At 41.8% G+C, this 21354-nt stretch overlaps 1 protein-coding gene across 1 annotated transcript in view; it reads left to right on the forward strand.

Moving 5' to 3' along the window:
• Positions 1-21354, forward strand: part of LOC136836355 (uncharacterized) — a 450152-nt gene that overhangs the window by 231116 nt on the left and 197682 nt on the right. The window contains exon 7 of the mRNA XM_067100539.1: positions 81-313. Coding sequence (XP_066956640.1) covers positions 81-313 — 233 coding nt within the window. The remainder of the gene's footprint in view (positions 1-80; positions 314-21354) is intronic.

Consider the following 21354-nt stretch of genomic DNA (forward strand, 5'->3'; position numbering starts at 1 on the left):
TTTTGTCGTCTTCATGTATTATCACTTAAGTCTCATAATCTAACGTTCGGTCTCAGTCAATCTTTTTGCATCCTTTCTAGGTTAATGAAGGCTGTGCTCTCTTGCCACATCCAGGAGTGAATAATAGTGATCTAGTAAGAGCTCCTTTTGTTCCAAACCGTGTTATTAATGAATTCAAGCGGTCTGCAAGATTTACAAAAGGAATGGTAGTTCATTATGCTGCTTTTAGTGATGGCAGTGTTTACCTTCACCCCACTCCAATCAACTTGTCAACGAAAATTGCATGTATGAATAATTATGATCCAAGAAGTAGGTAAGGAAAGATATCGTGAGTGAATTCATAGAAAGAATTAGATTTTAATTATGGTTGTTAAAATAATTTGCACCCTGTATTATTAAACATAGGTGCTTCCTGTGATGGATATACAAAAGTTCTAAAAAAAGGAGAGCAAGTGTTGTCATCAACTGGGTCAGTAATGATCATGCATATATATGGTACTTGGCCATAGTGTTCTTGCTTATGTGGTAGGCATGTAGCCCTGTAACCCTTCATCAAATCTAACTGTTATACATGTAATACTTTGAGAGCAGCCTCTTCAAAATAGATTTGATGATTGTAACCTCATTAACGATATGCTGTATTGCCGTGCTACCATGCAAAGGAAGTTGCACCGACTGATACCAGTCAGGACCAAGAAGTACCCCACTGCTCATGCCGTGTCCGTCAGTGGCCACAATATCACTTCATTTATTTCATTCTACTTGAAGCAAACGCTGCTTATGTGGCACTCTCCCAGGAGATAACTTCAAAAGTATTTAATCCAAAGTGCCTTCATTCTCCATCATTCATTTAATTTTATGTGGGCTTTTTTGCATTGTTGTGTTCATTTTAATATGTTTCACCTAATCATTGATGTAATTCACTTACTCGGCTAATCATTGATGTAATTCACTTAGTAATTAATTGCCTTCGGTTCACTGTTTACAGAGTTGTGCATTTCATATATTGGTTAATTAGTGTTTATTATTATAAACCCATTAATCATAAATAGACTTTCTATGTGCGGAACAAAGAAAGTAATTCAGAAGACAAACCCCTCTTCATTTGGAACAAGCTGGTTGGGGACATTGACGTGGAGTTCAGTCTTCCACATAATATGGAAGATCCCAAAGCACAATAAGCCACCAAACCCCCGGACCTTGAAGTGACACCGTTTTCATTTTTCTTTGCATCTACATTGAAAGTGGATGTGTTACTGTCTTGTCCAATTTTTTTTTTTTTTTTTTTTGTGGTAGGCTATTGGCAAAATTCCATTTTCTGTGGATCTTCGTATATTTATCTATTTTCTCCAGCGATTTCTGTTATTTTGTGAGATTTTGTTTTATGTTTGCTTTCTAGCAGCAACCAATTTGTAGCTTCAGTGTTACTGTAATAACTTACTGCTCCTGTTTCCTGTTTTTGCTGTCTTTTTGCTTTTATCTTATAATAAGTGGAGCATTAGATTAGCCTTCTTAAGTCAGTTATTTCCACCTGCTTTTTTCACTCAGTTCAGTTCTGTATTCTAGTTAGAAATTTTGCTTTGCTGATTGTGATGGTCTGTTAATATGACTTTTTCCCTTTCTTTGATCTTATGTTTTCTTGTTTGCAGAGTAATGATTGCTCTGAATATTTGATAACCGTTTCCCTCCCCAGTTCGCTCCATTTTGTCTCAGGTTATCATGCCATTTTAGTCTTATGATTTGATATTGAATGCAGTGCATTCTTTTTTTGTCAAGTACCGCTTTAACTGTGATAGCTTTACTGCCTCAGCACACTTTGCGTGGGAATGGCGAGTCTTGTAGTGCCTGTATGTTGTACTTTTAGAAGGACTTCCATTTGTAGTGCCCTTCATGTATGGGCAAAGTGTGCTCACCTGACCTCACTTGCAAGGTTTGTGAGGCTTGGTCTGTTAATCAAGGTTTGGGGTAGTGGCATGCATGGCTACAACCTACATTCTGCTTCCTCTGCTGGCGAGTTGTTGGATTCGTCTGGTCCCACCACAACCACAAGTGTCAAGTTTTGAGTTTCTTTAGACGAAGTATCTACCTTCTCAATTTTGCTTTCTTTTGCCATCGAAACCTCTCTCCGACATAGTTGGCCATCATTGTTATGAATAACTACTGTCTACCCTGCAGAGGAACTTCCCCCTCAGTGGATGTCTCCCTCGCAGGGGCGTCTCCAATCTGTCCTTGGAAAAGATCTGCGCGTCTCATCTTCTGTTGCATCTACTTTTGTGTCACTCATCTGCCTCTTCTTCAGCTGCCTCTGTTGTTCACTCTGTTAGTGTTGGATTTTGGCAGGCTTATGATGAAGGTTGCATCTGCTCTTCAGGATAAGTTCCATAAGCTCCTTGCTATGGTCGATTTTAAGGTATCAGAGTTGGTTGCTGCCTCACATACTGATGCGCCCCCCTCCCCCCACTCCTTTTTTAGTGTTATGACAAGTTATTCCTCATGATTATTCTGATATAGCCCGATAAGACCTGGCTGTTTACAGGATTAAGGCTCAAGAAGTTCGTGCTCTCTGATCTCCATAGGCTTTAAGTATAATTTGGAACTCTCATCCATCCATAGAGTAGGCGCCTGGCATTGTTAGAACACCTCATTGAAGTTTTATCTTTGTGATATACCATTCATAAGAACCATGATTTGTATTCTTTGAGACTCATCATTGCAGTAGGTATAAATGAAGAACTTTCCAAAAGTAACGGATGACAGATTCTTTTAATGTGGCAACATTTTGCTCTGTTTTGCGCCTTGCAATAGGATCAAATCTTATTGACTTATTTCATCTTAATAATCACACTGATATCTTTTCCCTTAGAATACCTTTGAGTTGCTAAATTCAGTAGTAAGTAAGAAGTTGAGATTTATTTTATGACATTTACCATATCAATGAATATCACGTAAAAAAACCTGTTTTTACTTTCTTCAAAGATTTTGCAAAATGTCAAGAAAAGGGATTTTATAAAGAAGTGGCATCATTTATGATAGAAAACGGTATGTGTTATGACTCAGCAAGCTGTCAAGACTGGATGTTCAAAAATTTGAGAGACTTGCCATAAATAATACAGGGAACTTCAAATTTGCAATCCCAAGATTGTACAGTAATCTCCCACCTGACGTCAGGGTGACTGAAAATATCAAGTCTCTCACGAAAAACAATAGGCTTCCTTATTCTCTTAGTGTTAAGAAAGTGTGGATGTAACAATTAATGTGGAGTATGCTTCATGACTTTCAGAAGTGTTTCACCACTTTTGTGAATAAGAAAAAACAAAATGGGGGTTCCACAGAGCGCCTTCGGTATAGTGGGACTGGAAGAGAAGCCAAATGTGAATAATTAAGTCATAGGTAAATTTTTTATTTGCTTCACAAAAATGGAATACCATGCAAGGCTAAAGAAGAATCAAGTCAGTACTGAGGGCAATGAAAGAGCAAATGAGGAGTTTTTAAAAAGCAGCCTATACACTACTGTAAAAAAAATGAGAATTTTTAACACAACAAAGTATACAATACGATACTCACGATAAGTATAAAAGATAAGAAGTTATGAACGTGATTGCCAATAAAGTATTGTCTGTGGAAACCTGAAATTAGGTGTTGAATGCAGTACAGTACCATACATGAACATATTGTGGTTAGACCTGGAATCAATAGAAGGTACTGATCAGTCGTCACATGACTAGTACCCACGCTTTGGTTTTAGGGAAAAATAGAGTTAATTTCCAGGTCTTCCATTTATTTTGTAATGACACCATCACATCAGCCAGTGATATATGTTTTATCAAGTGTTTTTAATACTTAATCATTCACATGATTCCCATTGTGTTGCTTGCTATACATAATCTCTTTTACTATGAGGTGTGGTAACATTTTCGTGTTCCTTGTAGTCTTAGTTGCACCACTAATTGCGAAAGGCTCATAAATTAAAATTATCATTTCCTTCAGATAATACACGATCAAGAACTATAGCTTTGCATAAGCAATGTAAAGCATTAGGACAGGTTTTGGTTGTTTGTGCTGATGCTTAAATTTATTATTTTATATATTTTACTGATCTTTGGAGAAATAGACAGGTTTAATTTCTTACAGAGATTAATTATGTCATTATTACTCAGAGGCAAAAAACACTATCCACTGGACTTAGAATTGAGGAAAGAGCAAAACATTTAATATCAAATCAGGGAGATTTAAAAAAATTCGAAACATGATGAATCTTAAATGCTTGACTACGAAGGCCTCTTGGTGAGGAGGGTTGACTATCTTTGGTGTCTAATGAACAGTTTATGATTCTTTATTATCAGCCCAGAATCTAAAATAATGGTAATAATGCTATATCATAATAAAAATAATTTTTGTACTGTTATTCTGTTATTCTCTCTTGTTTTATTACTAAAGCAATAATTTTGCAATATTATTGTAAAGTACAGCACTCAAAACCCATTAATTAGTGGTTGTGCAAAGAATTTTTTGTGTGAGGGGAAGGCACACCACTTTATTACCCCTTTCTTGATTTTTTTTTATGAAGTTTTGCACCCTTAAAAATTTTGCACCCGGGGCAACCACCAGAAGTCCCTGCCCACGCTATGCCACTACCTGTCTTCTGCTCTTTTTTCTGGTCATTGCTGATGGTGACATCTTGGTATATCCCTTTGTCCTTCTGTGGTCGAAGTTCTAACCATCCCTAATCTGGAATTATCTGATCCTCATCTGTTTCCTCTTAGATGATGGTCTCACTCAGGCATATCACTTCTTCGATGACAGTTCTTGGTCAGGATGTTCACATGAAGAGCCTCCAGTTCTCCACCAACACCAGTCTTGTAGTCCATTTGATAAACCACTTCCTTGAGTTCATATGACACATCCACTGCAAACATCAGCTTATTTGCTTAATTGATAATAGCACTTACCACTTTTTGTCCTACCTTGAACGGACAGTGTCTGGTCCTCTTGTTACAGTGATGCATGCAGCATCCCTGGGCTGCATATAAACTCTCTCTGGCTATTCCTCAGCTCCATCATGTATTGGTAGGTCTTACACATGTCATCCTTGCAACATCTGATTTCAGAAGTAAAATGGGTACCTCATTCGTTGAGCATTTCCTTAGGAAATCCTACCCTGCTGAAAACTCTAAGTAGTGCCACTGCTATACAATTGGTTTCTACTCTAGGGAGCACTGCTTATGGGTATCTTATAATAAAGTCTGCCACTGTCAGGATGTCCCTATTGCCCTCTCCATCACCAGCGATATGTGACCAGTCAGGTTTACTGCTAACCTCTTGACTGGCTCATCTATTATTGGCAGCTTTCCTTGTGGTATTTTCAAAGAGTATAGAGAAGTAAAGAGTGGACAGTTGCACGAGGCCTTATGGGAATATTGTAACCGCGGGACCGGTGGCATCATCCAACGGTGAGAGCATAAACTGTGATAGCATTTGTTTGTGCTGGCATACACCACACTACTGTTTAAAACGAATGTTAGCACTTTTGTGGGTTGTAACACTATCTTCTGATCTTTTATTATTATTCATATAGCAATGCACTAATCTGGAGTGATCATTTAAATATTTTATTGGTAAAAAATTAGTAAATACATACAGCTTATTCTCTCTTTATCTATAACTACTGGTGATAAACCAGGTTTCATTCAAAAGGTTGAAAATTATGGATGAAAGGAAATAAATAAGTAAATAAATAAATTTATAAGATATACCAGGCCAAACTATAAACAAACAAGCTCCTCCATTGTAAACTGATACCTTTAGTTTATCATACTGAAATTGATATCTTTATTTAATTATACTGGGCCCGGATGCACTAACATTTACGATGGTGTAATGTTAAGTTTTTGTTCGTTACATTACATTTTTGGGTTCTTTAAGGTTTTTTCAACATTACGTAGTCACATACCAGATCGTAATAAACTTTTTTCAAACTTTTTTTCTGCGACTATTGACAAATACAAATATGTTTCTAACCATATTATTCAGAAATTAAATGGAAAACAGGAATATTATCACAAGGAAAGCCAGAAAAATGAGGATACAAACACCATCGTAACTTAAGTTAAGTATACCTTAGTTTTACCAGACCACTGAGCTGATTAACAGCTCTCCTAGAGAGGGCTGGCCTGAAGGATTAGACTTATTTTACGTGGCTAAGAACCAATTGGTTACTTAGCAACGGGACCTACAGCTTATTGTGGAATCCGAACCACATTATAGCGAGAAATGAATTTCTATCACCAGAAATAAATTCCTCTAACTCTTCATCAGGCGGTCGGGGAATTGAACTCTAGCCCATCGAGTTGTGACAGTCCGAAGCTCTACAGACTCACCCAACGAAGGGCGCATCGTAACTTAAGACATCGCAAGTATGTTTAGTACATCTGGGCCCTACACTGCAAGTATTCATCTTCAGTATTACAGATGACTGAACTTCATGAGTTTTTGGTTCTTTTGACCTGCAACTAAAAGATTTTTGTTTGCATCTTTTAATGTGTAATGATGGTGGATGCATATAAAGAGGATGGCAATGAAGAACCTGCCGTTGCACACAGAACAAGCTAAAAACTTTCCCTGCATCTTCTCCTCCAAGCCCGTCACAAGTCTGTGGTGAACTCTGCTTGTGTAGTAAATGTCAGAAACCATCTTTCTATACTCGTTTTCCATCTGAGTAACCATGCCATAAAGGACTGTACTTGGCACAATTAGCTCCTCTCCTAGTGTGTTACCATAAGTCTTCTTGGGAAGGAAAATATGAACAGGGTTGTGTAGATCAAGAGTACTTTGAAGCTTTGTCCTGCATTCTCTACAAACCTTGTAATGAATCTTACACACAATGAAGTCTGTGATATATGCTAACACATTGCATTCCTCGAATGGTAGGTCTTCTCCAGGGAGGGTCATTACTAGCTGTAGCCTACTGTCCCTATATTGTTCAGAGTTACCAAGAAGGTCTTCTTGCCAGTTAGCACCAGCACTTGGAACCATAATAGCATCCACCATGACTTGGCAGAATGCACTCCTGAACTGAAATGCATCTGGGTTGTCCCTGTGCCCAACTTTCCCCCCGAATTATTGAAAATAAATTCTCCAAACAATCTTGATTGAGTCTGTTGGTTAATAGATAAGACAGCTTGTACTTTGAATGCAACTCATCCCACAACTGTAACAGACCTTTGATTGCCATCTGCCTTCCAGAGAGGCAAGGCAGCTTTCGTCGAGTGGACCAAGTGATTTGATACCATCCAACCATGTGAGGCAGTTAAATAGAAATTCCTTGTGACCTGATTTCATACTCATGGCATGTCTCATTTTTGCATTACTGGTACAGGTTCCACTATTGAAACAGTTGAACAATTGGTCCATCTTCTCAACAAAGTCTGTGTACTCTTAAATCAACACAATAAATTCGTCATCATGAGCATCTGACAGTTTGTGAAAGGGTGTCATATCAACCAAATTAATTAATTAATTAGATATATAATAATTAAATAATTTAAACAAACTTTTACTTAGCACATTTCTCCTCATACTATGCTACATCACCAGTGCTCAGTTTCTACAGGAAAGTTTGTGTGACACAGGAGTATAAGAAGAATAATGTAACAATGCAAGAAAGAAGACAACAAAAGAAGAGACAAGAAAGAAAACTCAAGAAAGACCACCCAAAGAAGAATCAAGAAAGAAGAAATTTAAGCGATTATGACTGGGAGAGTTTCCGGGGAAGTCCAATTAAACAAACAAACACTGCTATATGAAATAGCTTGAGCAATAAGAGAATGCCTGATTCGTTACAACAATACTCGGTAACCATTGTAGTGTCTAGACAAAACATGGTGAATTGCTGAGTGAAACAACCAGAGTACCTGTTGATTCAAAATCAGAAACTGGTGTTGGATAAGGATTGATCAGTGCCGGACTGGGCTCTATATTTACTGTAGAGTTGCCAGCATTAGTTAAGGCCCTGGAACTTGTTTTAAGTAGTAACTAGTATTTGCCAAATCTGTAAACATTCATCCTCAGAAATTGTGAGGAGGTCAGATAATGTACCAGTTGTCCAGCTGGAATAAAGTTTATTTTTTTACTAACAATATACCCCACCTTTTTTTATTTTTGGAAAGTGGATAAAAGGAATGCTACTGACATGTCTTCCTGTTTTAGCAGCCAAAGGTTCTACAGTATGCACCAACCACATTAACTGCATGTGTGGTAGCCTGCATCCTTATGAGATGCCACTATCCATGATCCAAAATGGCAGTGGTGAAGTGCATAGTCTCTGATTTAACTCTAAAGTCACGTTATCTAGTCACATTGATGGCCTGAAATTAAACTGTTAAGAAATCCTGATCTGATGCGCTGTGTAAATATCAGTTTGAGTATGGTTGTTAAGTATATTCTGTATGTAAAACAAATTAAAGAAATCAGTGTTGTTACTTTTGAATGTATTTTTGTGCATTTAGAACCTCGCCTTTTGAGAATGTAAGGGGATAATAATGAATTACCAGTTTATTTGTGAAGGGAGGAGTTGGGTCTGTTGTACTTGTGTAAAATTAAAAATGCATTTAGTCCCTTCCTTTGATGTTTGAAAAGAAGCTGGTCACTCTTTGAGGCTGATTGGGCCAAGATCATCGATACCTTTTCAAATTAGATTAAATGAGCAAAAGATCCAGGAACTTAATTATCTTCATATTCCACCATAGATCAACCAGAAATTTACCTGTGCAGAAAATCGTTCTCACAGAACATGCTTAGAAGTGAACTCTAAATTCCTTGAACATGATGCTATTGATAAGGATCATTGGAGGCTATTTACAGCTGGTTATCAGAAACAGGTGGTAACTCTAAGAATGGATTGTCCTCTTAAAAATCTAAATTAGTCTGTACCCCCTAGTCCAAAATGGTAGTGTGATACTTTCATGTTTCTTGTCAGCACAGAACTGTCCATTGGTGCTGGGTTCTCCATGTGGAAATTTGTAGTAATGAGGTAGCTTACAAGGAAGTGTCCCAATCCTGATATGAAAATACCAATTAGGTCATACATTTTAAGAAAGTGAAGGGAAACATGGCTGTCCCCCCTTCTTGCTAATAATAAAAAATGTTAAAACAGTGAGCCTTGGCCTACAAATTTCAATAGCATCTAAAAGATTAAAGTGGTTTTAACTCGACTGGGGATTAGTCAGATCTATCTCTTGCACCCCTTTATTCTAGATGGTAGCACTGTGCCACGTGTGCACACCGACAGTTGAGCATATTCTGGTGCACCACTTCTGGTTTTATAAGTAGTAGGATTAAGTATGGCCTTCGCTTGAAATTTCATGTCAAGAGATGAGGAGGTTTTACTTGAACCTATTAGAGCCTTTCTAAAAGATGTTTATGTTATCTGAAGGTCTAACTGGCGAGTTGACCAAAAGCTGCCAAAGTCTGTGCTTTGCAGTGAAATCTGTTATGTAAGACAGGCCAATATTATTCCAATTTTCTGAGCATGTTAATCAAATGGATATAGCTTTGATTTCATTTACATGCTGGGCAGAAATGAAGCCACAAAAATTATCATCCTCAGAGTCATATCCTTTCATGAAGCTAGGTCCATGGCTTTGTACAATTGGCAGATTAAAGGTATCAGGACCAGGACCAGGCCCCCACAATGTGGCTACCCAGTTATTTGATGATCTTTCCTCATGGCTCTGGCACATTCTCTTCAGTTCCTTAGGCAAACCAGAATCTGTGACTTTGCTGTCAGATGCCTGAGTCAGAGCAAATCTATAGCCCTGGTTAATGCAGAAAATTTCCTTGAGGCACATAAGAATAGTAGAAATGTGCCATTCTAGGTATAGAGGCTTGATTGTTGATCAATAGTCTTTCTATGGCACCAGTCACTGAAGATCTACCTCTTTGATTGGTACAGGTTAGCAACTGATTTTTTTACCTTGGTAGGAATGACTGTGGCTGCCTTTCAGAAAGCCTCAGATAATGATGTATCGCTTGCTAGCCTCAAGCATGGAGGTTGAGGTCTAGGATTTAAGAGAAACTTTTTTTTAGTCAGGTTAGTGCAGTAGTTTAACTCAACTTGAAAGGTTCCTTTGGACTTCTACAAGCAAATTTAACAGGCCTGGGAATCACTCTTGCTGAGGCCAGAGTGGAACCACTAATGTCAAGATGTTGACAATCTGGTGGTGATAATGATGGCTAGGTATATTATTCTGAGTGGTTGAAATTCATAAACTTCCAGGTTGTCCCAGAGGAACCATATTGCTGGATCTGGAATGATGTGGAAATTTGTTCATGAGACTTACCTGTCAGATATATATATAGCTGTGTTCTCCGAAGGACCGACAGAAATTCAAAAACTTACGACACACGCAGTGGGGCCAGGTGGTTAGTACCCATTCCCGCCGCTGGGAGGCGGGTATCAGGAACTATTCCCATTTTCTATTCAGATTTTCTCTGTCGCCGGTACTGTCAACACCCGTTGTCAATACCTCCGTCGTTGGATTACGAAAACTTTTTGCCACTAGAGTATTCTGATTGTCTTTTGGTTTTTTGACTTTGGATTTGTGGATAGGCATACGCTTTTGTGAACCGTTTTGATTTTGGCTTTGACTTTTCTTTGGTTACGATGTCTGGATCTAGTCCTGCTAGTTTCAGGGTATGTGGTGTGAAGGAGTGTAAGGTGAGGCTACCGAAAGCTTCGGTAGATCCTCACACAGTATGCATGAGGTGTAGAGGGCATGCTTGTTTGATTGATGATCGCTGTAAGGAGTGTGAGACTTTGCCTGATGCCGATTGGAAGATTTATGATTCGTATGTGCGCAAGTTAGAGCGTGACAGGATCAGGAGGTCTTCCTCCAGGAGTGTGTCGGCTGGTGGGAGTCAGGGTAATATTTTGTCTCCTGTTAACCCTTCTGTAGACTTTGCTCCACCTATCCCTGTAGTGTTGCCTTCGGGCCCTGAGGTTGCGTCTGCGGAAGGTAATGCCCTGGCGGAGATTTTGAACTCCATCCGTGCCTTGGAGTCGAAAGTGCTTGCTATAGAAAGTGTTGTGAAGTGCAGTGATCCCCCTAGTGTTGTGGAGGGGGCGTCAGATCGGCCCTATAATGCCTCTAGGCCTGGACCTCTGTCGGACTCCCAGGACTCAGGGAGTGGGAAAGTCGAAAGCCGCAAGAGGGTTACGGGGGCTCCCCACCGATCTGGCGTCCCTTCGGCAGGACCTGTTGTCGATTCCCAGGCTGCCAAGGATCGTGCTCACGCACGCATCCTTAAGGATTGCTTCTCATCCTCCGAGGCGCCCTCCCCGCGCAAAGGGTCAAGCTCTCAGAGGGACTCTTGTGCTTGGAAGAGAAGCTTCGGAGAGGAGGACGCTTCACGTCCTCTTTCTCGGAGTGCGCTTGTTTCTTCGCCTGAATGGTTCGACGAGTTGCCGCCGCAGAAGAGGACCAGGACTTCTTCCGAGGAGGACGCTTTTGAGCGTCCCAGTCGCTCCAAGAAAAGAGCTGTTGTCACCCCTGGGAGAAGGGCGAGGGCGTCCCCTCGCCTTTCGTCTTCTCACAGGAGCAGCCCTTCGCCGGAGAGGGAGTCTTCTCCTTCTAAGCGACTTCTGCTTGACATGCAGCGGCAATTGGTGTCCCTCCTTGCTGCAAAGGAGTCTGAGCCGCGTCGACGCCGTAAGGACTTGAGGCTGCCTGTTAAGAGGTTGAAGAAGTCATCCTCTCCTGCTCCTCGTTCGTCTCCTTCGCCGGCGAGTTCTCCCGATCGCCCTCATTGTTCGTTGGATCGCCGTCGTGACGCTCTGCATCGACTTGATGTTCCTCAAGCTGCTGGATCTGATGTTTCCCATGCTTGTCAGGACGCCCCTCTCGCAACTCGGCAAGACGCTTGGATGGACGCGCGGCAGGACGTTCTGCACGACGCTCGACTGGACGCTCCTCAGCACGCTCGTCAGGACGCTCGGCAAGACGCTCGGCAGCTTTCTCGGCAGGACGCTCGTCAGGATGCTCAGCAGGACACTCCTTTCTCAGTATTGCGGGACGCTCCAGAGCTTTCTACATTAGATTCGCGGAAGAAGAGGTCCCTTTTGCGGATTGGACCACAAGGCCTTAGATTTCCACAGGTTCCGGAAGACTCTCCTGTCGCTCCCGTCGAAGAGGGAGAGGTGTCTAGTGAGTCGGAGTCTGCAGAGCAGGAGCAGCCTCCTAAGTCGTCTTCTACGGACTACCAGGTTTTGGCCAGCCTGCTAAGGGACTTGTTTGCGGATAAGTTTAAGCCTTCTGCCCCTCTCTATCCCCCATCACAGTTAGCCTTTTCGAAGGTGAGAAAATCGTCGGGATTCCTTCAAATGAAGACGTCGCTTGCTACCAAGAGAGCGTTTAAGAAGGTCAACTCTTGGATGGACGATCGGAAGACACAAGGCAAGACTTCCTTTGCCCTGCCTCCATCTAAATTGTGCGGAAAGGCGGGAATGTGGTATGAGACAGGAGAAGAAATCGGTTCCAGAGTTCCTTCCTCTTCCCAAGGAGACTTCGCTAGTTTGGTCGATGCTCCAAGGAGGGCCCTCCTTTCTTCCGCAAAGGTGGATTGGACACTTTCAGAGAGGGACCATCACCTCAAAGGACTTTTCCGCACGATGGAAGTTTTTAACTTTTTGGATTGGTGCTTGGGGGCCTTGGACTTGAAGACTCGAAGTCCTGACTCGATCAGTCTGGGGGAGCTGTCCAGCGTGTTGGCGTGCATGGACAAGGCCGTCAGGGATGGCGCGGATGAACTGGCTGCTCATTTCTGCTCCGGCCTCTTGAAGAAGAGGGCCTTGTATTGTAACTACACAGCTAAGTCAGTTTCTCCTTTGCAAAGGGCAGAATTGCTTTTCGCCCCTCTATCTAGCCATCTCTTCCCCCGGTCCTTGATCAAGGATCTCGCCTCCAGCCTTAAGGAGAAGGCTACTCAAGACCTCCTAGCCCAGTCTTCCAGACGTTCAGATGTCCCGTCCACTTCCTCTCAGGGACAAGCTTCTAAGAGGCAGAAGCCCTTTCGTGGTAGAGCTTCCTCCTCAAGGTCGTTTCCTCGAGGAAGAGGGCTTTCCAGAGGCGGAGCCCCTTCTAATCCAGGGGGCAAGAAATGATGTACCGGACCTCCAGACACCAGTAGGAGCCAGGCTTCTTTCATTTGCGAAAGCCTGGAGAGCAAGAGGGACGGACACCTGGTCCCTCAAAGTCATCTTGAAAGGCTACAAGATCCCGTTCCTCGAGTTTCCACCACTGTGCTCAATGCCCAGAGATCTGTCGCCTCCTACCACCCAGAGAAGCAACAGATCCTTTTCGATCTGCTCGACCAGATGCTCGTGAAGAGAGCCATAGAGCAAGTCCTGGAGTTGGATTCCCCAGGATTCTACAATCGGTTCTTCCTGGTGTCGAAGCAGTCGGGAGGGTGGAGACCAGTCCTGGACGTCAGCAGACTGAACCATTTTGTAGTGAAGGAAAAGTTCAGGATGGAGACGTCTCAGTCGGTATTAGGAGCTTTAAGACCAGGTGATTGGATGGTTGCGCTGGACCTCCAGGACGCCTACTTACACGTCCCCATTCATCCTCAGTCAAGGAAGTACTTGAGGTTTGTCCTGGGGGGACAAGTTTACCAATTCAGAGCTCTTTGCTTCGGGCTAAGTACGGCACCGATGGTCTTCACGGTACTGATGAGGAACGTGGCGCGATGGCTTCACCTTGCGGGCATAAGGATCTCGCTCTATTTGGACGACTGGCTCATTTGAGCATCGTCGGAGGAGAGGTGTCTGGAGGACCTGCATACGACGTTGGAGTTGACGAAGTCCCTGGGACTTCTGGTGAACTTCGAGAAGTCACATCTGATCCCTTCTCAGTCCATTGTATATCGGGATTCGGATGGATTCAGTGGCTTTTCGAGCTTTTCCGTCCCAGGAACGTCAGCAGCACTGCTTAGACAAAGTTTCGACCTTCCTGGGGAAAGAAACATGCTCGGTGAGGGAATGGATGAGTCTGCTGGGGACCATTTCATCGCTGGAGAAGTTTGTTTCCCTGGGGAGACTGCATCTCAGACCGCTCCAGTTTTTCCTTGCGGAGAACTGGGCAGACAAGGAGGACCTAGAGGGGACTCTCAAGATCTCTCTACCTTCAGAACCCCGACCTAGTGTTGTTTTCCGACGCGTCCACGTCGGGATGGGGAGCAACACTAGGGGGGGAGGAAGTGTCAGGCACCTGGAGAGGGGAACAGGTGTCCTGGCACATCAATCTAAAAGAATTGGGAGCGATTCAGTTAGCCCTCCAATTCTTCGAAGATCAGGTTTCAGGCCAAGTGGTTCAGATCAACTCGGACAACACCACAGCCCTGGCGTACCTCAAGAAACAGGGAGGTACTCACTTCGATCCCTGTTCTTGCTTGCAAGAGAGATCCTGCTGTGGGCCCATGCTCGGCAGATTACGCTGCTCACAAGATTCGTGGCAGGAGTCGAGAACGTACGCGCGGATCTTCTCAGTTGGCAGCGACAACTTCTTCCGACCGAGTGGACCCTTCACGAAGAGGTATGTCAGGAGCTCTGGAAGCTTTGGGGACGTCCCTTGGTAGACCTGTTCGCGACGTCGAGGACGAAAAGGCTGCCTCTGTACTGCTCTCCCGTGCTCGACCCAGGGGCAGTAGCAGTAGATGCCCTCCTCTGGGACTGGAAGGGTCTGGACCTTTATGCCTTTCCCCCCTTCAAGATCTTGGGGGAAGTCATCAGGAAGTTTGCGGCTTCAGAAGGGTCAAGGATGACGTTAATCGCCCCCTTTTGGCCGTCGACAGAATGGTTCACAGAGGTCATGACATTCCTGGTGGACTTCCCAAGGACGCTTCCCATGAGAGTCGATCTTCTCAGACAGCCCCACTTCGAGAGGTACCACAAAAACCTCCCCGCTCTGAGTCTGACTGCATTCAGACTATCGAAAAGTTGGTCAGAGCGAGGGGTTTTTCAAGACCAGTGGCAAGGGCTATTGCCAGCGCCAGGAGAGCCTCCTCCAATGCGGTGTACCAATCGAAGTGGGCCATCTTCAGGAGATGGTGTAAGGTCAAGGGGATTTCCTCAACCACAACCTCTGTGTCCCAGATAACCGACTTCCTTTTTTATTTAAGGAAGGAACAAAAGCTGGCAGTACCTACCATCAAAGGTTATAGAAGTATGCTGTCAGCGGTCTTTAGGCATAGAGGCCTCGACCTAACAGACAACAAGGACCTTCACGATCTTTTAAGGTCTTTCGAAACCACTAAGGTGGCTCAGCCAAGGCTGCCTTCCTGGAATTTGGACGTAGTTCTGAAATTCCTTATGTCCAGTCGGTTCGAGCCTCTACATTCTGCAACCTTGAAAGACGTGACTAGAAAGACTATTTTCCTAACTGCTCTGGCGACGGCGAAGAGAGTTAGTGAATTTCAAGCTATCAGTAAGCATATAGGTTTTAGAGGCCATAATGCAGTATGTTCTCTAAGCCCTATGTTTCTTGCTAAAAACGAGAACCCGTCTACCCCTTGGCCCAGGACCTTCGAGATTAAGGGTATGATGGAAATTCTTGGACAAGAACCAGAGAGAATCCTGTGTCCTGTCAGAGCTCTCAAATTTTACTTGCAGAAGACTCAGGAAAGTCGAGGTCCTTCGGACAATCTGTGGTGCTCTGTCAAGAGGCCAGTTTTGCCTCTGTCTAAGAATGCACTGGCGTTCTTTTTAAGAAGCACCATTTTAGACGCACATTCCGACGTTCAAGACAGTGACATGAGTCTTTTGAAAGTCAAGGCTCACGAAGTGAGAGCCATTGCTACCTCAGTGGCTTTCCAGAGGAATATGTCTCTCAATGACATTCTGGGGGCCACTTTTTGGTGAAGCAATTCGGTGTTCGCTTCGCACTACCTTACTGATGTGAAGACGTCTTACGAGAATTGCTGTGCGCTAGGGCCTTACGTTTCTGCAGATGCGATTTTGGGGGCAGAGAGCGACGCTCATCCTATCCTGTAGATAATGGTTTGGAGTGTTTTTTATTTTGGTTATGGTGTTTTTTTATGGTTGTTGGATCGGCCACCGGGGGTGGACGTCCCAGTCCTTAGCTTATGTTATGGCATCATGACGTAGCTAGGCTTGGTCAGGTGGTTGTTTTTGTGTCGTTTGCCCTCATAGTATGGTCATATGGTCTAGTCACATTGTGGTCTCGCCCCCGTTGACAGATCATCTAGAACTCACCAGCTGTATAGGTCACTACTTTGCTGGAGACTCTGGTAAAGCAGAAGCAGGCTTGGGTGACAGTAATCATGAAGTCAGCTATGCTAACAGGTAAGGAACCAAGGCGTCAATCGCCTACATATATTTGTTTTCCTAAATCCTATTCTGTCTCTTCCCACCTCCAATGGTGGGATTCAGCTATATATATATCTGACAGGTAAGTCTCATGAACAAAATGATATTTTAATAATAAAATAAAGTTTGTTCATACTTACCTGGCAGATATATATAATCATAGTGCCCACCCACCTCCCCTCAGGAGACAGTGGCACTAGAAAATCTGAATAGAAAATGGGAATGGTTGCTGATACCCGCCTCCCAGCGGCGGGAATGGGTACTAACCACCTGGCCCCACTGCGTGTGTCGTAAGTTTTTGAATTTCTGTCGGTCCTTCGGAGAATACAGCTATATATATATCTGCCAGGTAAGTATGAACAAACTTTATTTTATTATTAAAATATCATTTTTATGGCATCTAGGCCAATTGTGTCACAAACAGATCCATCACTGATGTGCAAATCTTTGGATGAAATAACTATTTGCTGGGAAGACCTTTATTCTGCCTGTTAGAGTGCCTCCACCTTGATATCGTACTTTGCTGGAACAAACATGGGAATTTTGTGTCATATTGCTTTCCTTTGCTCGCCCCAAAAAAAAAAAAAATCTGGATTTCTAGTAACACTCTGAAACTCTCTTCCTCAGTGTAACTGATATTGTCCAACATGATGCCTTAACTTTGTTGGACAAAATTTAATGGTAAGTGAAAGCATACAAGACTATTTTGTTATCCTTTCAGTTTAGGAGGTTGATGTGTAGGTTCCATTCTCTCAGGAACTACCTGCCTGAGGCTTGTAGATGTAATGTATGGGAGCTCATTACTTCTATGGAAGTGTCTGTGTAGAGTAATAATTCTGAAGATGGTGGCACAAGAGGAATTTGCCAACAACCAATATTCTCCAGAACTTCCTCAGAGGTTAGCATGAGCATGGGAACGGTCTATGATTAAGTCAGACCACATCATGTTCAACTGGGCTTGCAAAGATCACGTCCAAAAGTGGCCATGACCATATTTTTTTTTCTTTGCTATCAGTGGGCAGAAAGACCTAGAATGCATAAAAACTCTTGTGGGACTAGCTATAATGTGTGGTGCATCCTAAGTAATTAGTTGTCCTTGTTGAATCTTGTTAGACCTAATTGTAGGATGATAGTAGATAGGTTCTGAAGATGCCAGGATAATTTTGGGTCTCGTGGTACCTTAACAGTCTCAAACCTTACCTGTGTTGCTAAATAGTTATTGGGGCCAGGATGTGTGCAAATACTGTGACTGAATCAAAGCAGAGAGGTTGTAATTTGGATATATTCCCCTACAATGGGAACTGGATTAATATAGAAAACTGATGGACAAGGACCTGAAAGTACATAACTTTCAGGTCCATGGAAAGGCATCAGATGAAGATACTGGTTCAGTGGGCTGAGGTCAATGATGGGGCTCCATCCCACAGAGTGTGGAAATAAATTTTATTTTTTTTGTAAATTCCTCATATTGCCCATAAGTTCCACTTCATCCCCTTTATCCACCGTTCATCTCACCTCATTTTCAAGTGTTAGGTCTCTTTCGGGGTCCTTTGTAGACATAAAAAATGAAAGAGATTCTAGTGCTAATGGGAATGGATTTGCCTCCCAAAAACCGACTGGTAACTCTTTTAAGATTGTAACCATCCATAGAGCTTTACCAATCTTTTGCCATTGGATCCAAAAACTCTGGAGATAAGCCCTAACAATATAATGATTTTTTGGGGAGGAGGGGAAAGTCATTTCCTCTTATAACCTCTGGAAAATGACTTGGTGTTAGACCTTTTTCCTCAAGAAGCACAAAAGTGACAGCACTGAAATCTTAGGGGTGAAAGTCTATTTCTATTTGGTTTTGTTGGGTATGATCTCTTTAACTGGTCTTCCAGGAGACAACCCTGTACTGGACACTCCTAAAAATCGTGGCGATGATTAAAAAAAACCGTGCGGGTGGGGGTTGGGGGGGGAGGATGCGTACCACTACCCACCACGAATAGCTCAAATCCACAAATAATTAATACCCCCTCAAAAAATGCTTATAACTGCCTATTTTAATAGTTCAAAACACCAAAATACCCTCTAAAAATCCTTATACCTGAATATTTTAATATTTTTATCACAAAAAGTGCATTTAGTCACAAAAATGATATGAAAATACAGCAATTTGTGAATATTTCTTTATGAAAAATACTGCGAATAGGCAAATTTTCTGAGAATAATGTGTACATGTGCTCTACAGAGAAATCTGCAACTACATGAAGCCGAGAATCCAGAACCGCGAATAGGCGGGGGCCCATCATATTATGAAAAGGCACAAATCTACAATGCTTTTGTTCATATAACTTTTTTTAAAACTATCGTATAAAAGAGTCGTGTTGATTTTTTAAAGTGGCCGTTTTCAGTCCCCTCCCAGCAACACCAGGATTTATGCATGACCATTAAAGGTCTCTTGGGCCATTTGTGGGCATAAGTAAACCCCGTATTTGCTGGGGATGCGCTCCAGACCCCCGCAAGTAGTTAAAATCCGCAAATACTTAGAACCCCCCCTCTAAAAACGCTTATAACTGTCTATCTTGAAAGTTCAAATACCAAATGTATACTTAAAGTATCATCCTACATCAAGTATACCTTAAATTATTATCATACTACTGTACTAATCTCTGAAATTATATTATTAATATAATTTCAAAGTCATCTTAAACATTAGCACCCTTAAAAATATGTACATACTACTTCTAACCCTTCCAGCCAAATCAGGAAGAGAGAGAGAGAGAATTACCACTATGACAAATTCAGCCAGCCTTGTGCTGGCAAGGCAAGAGAGAGAGAGAGAGAAGAGAGAGAGAGAGAGAGAGAGAGAGAGAGAGAGAGAGAGAGAGAGAGAGAAAGAAAAGGCTGAACTATCTGTTTATCTATCTATCTATTTATTTCTCACATTCTACCCTTTGGCGAGGGAGAAAGGAAGGAAGAAAAAAAAAAGAGAAATTGATTTGAAAAATAGTACTTATTATTAGGTAAGTCATTTATTTATCATATAAAACAAATAAAGATACCATAAAAATTCTATCGTTTCCTAAGAGAGAGAGAGAGAGAGAGAGAGAGAGAGAGAGAGAGAGAGAGAGAGAGAGAGAGAGAGAGAGAGAGAGAGATTTCTATATATCCTTGTAGTGGTATTTGACTAGCAAGTCGGTAACACTGACTCACTAAGTTGACGACACTGACCACCCAACCCTTGTTGTCAGGTTACTTGACATATCTGACAGGTTCACTCTTCCTCCTCTCTCTGAGTCTTAAGAAAAATATTAGGGGTCAATATGTATTCCTGTAGAATTTTACATAATTTATTAATTTATATACTAGAATCCTACAGATTCACTGTAGTATTTTCTTTAATGAATTGATATTATCGCTGTTTACATTTATAATAATATTTGAAAACAAAACAAATAAACATACACCTCAGAGAGAGAAGAGAGAGAGAGAGAGAGAGAGAGAGAGAGAGAGAGAGAAAGAATTATTATTTTTACTATTTGTTATTATTTAATCGTATTAAACTTAACATTTGAAAATTAGTATTGTAAATCCTCATTTTATCAAAAAATGTATATGTAGATACAGTACAGTATTTAGTCACGAAAATAATATGAAAATACAGAATATTGCTCTACAAAAAAATCCATGATTGGGTGAGTTTCCCAAGAACAATTTATAGATAGATCCACAGAAAATCCACGAATCGCTGAGTCTGCAAATTGCGAGAACGCAAATACCGGGTGTTTACTGTAAGTCTTCCAGGATGGAAATTTGTATTACAACACAAACTAAAAATATTTAGTATAAACTTACTTTAAAACATTAATTTTATGAGAAAATACAAAAATACACAAAATAATGAAATTTGCCTTTTACTTAAACTATAGAAATAGAAAAATCCACATAACTTTAATCACTTCTTACATGAAAGTACAAGGGAATACAAGCCAGAACAATGATAATTATCAATCAGCTACTCGAATATGTAAACATGTATACATTTGGGGACAAAGATATATTACAAATGCATTTACTGCATGTGAAACTCCATGAAACAATTCTTGTTTGGTCTTAGGCACAAATGAATCTTGCTCACTGAACAGGCTATGTGCAGTCTTATAATATTGCCTATCAGCATAGATGGTCAGATGGGTTTTGTGTGTGTCAAACCTGATACTATCATCAGGCATGGCTTACTATTGATCCCTTGATGGATCAGGCACTGCCAAGGCCAAGTCAAAGACAATGGCATTCGTGAGAGTTCTCTAAGTGAAGGCTTTGTGCACTCTGCAAACTTCGCCACATCAAATCTAAAGCATTTCAAGGTCATGTAGGCCTGTTCAAGAGCAAAACAATCTTCTGTAGAGGAGCCACTGTTTACAATACACAGGCCCAAGATGTACACAAAGATTTAATGGTGGTCTGATATAGATGCACCAACACGTCGCTCTTGTCAACGGCCCCCTTATGTGCATTGTACTCAAGCATCAGATTTGGGAATGATGCCTCCCCCTTTTCTTTGTTATCTGAGGACCTTTTGTACAAGAAGGGCACCAGTTTCATCACTGAACACACTATTTCGTTATCCTTCCACCTATAGACTACAAAGTCAGAAGTTGAGTAATACTCAAAAGCCCCACCTTAGTGTTTTTCTTTTACCATGCATGACCTTTTTAGCTGTAAATGGAGTCTTTCCTATACAGTTCTCCTAAGCAGTAGCTGTGTATTGGAAACCATATCCCTCTTTGATTATCATTAAGAGCTACTGGATGTGCATCACAAGTTGTGGCTTCCTTATGCAGAAAGTCGTGCGTATAACTATCATCACTTGAATGGGCAAACAATTTGAAACCTCACTTATCTGGCTTTATTTTGATGCATTACTTCAGATTGCCAGCCGTCTTTGACACTACTTGACGAACTAGCTGGCCGTTATTGTCCGTGCAACA

Source organism: Macrobrachium rosenbergii, chromosome 56, assembly GCF_040412425.1.
Source record: "Macrobrachium rosenbergii isolate ZJJX-2024 chromosome 56, ASM4041242v1, whole genome shotgun sequence".
NCBI classification, from domain to species: Eukaryota; Metazoa; Arthropoda; class Malacostraca; order Decapoda; family Palaemonidae; genus Macrobrachium; species Macrobrachium rosenbergii.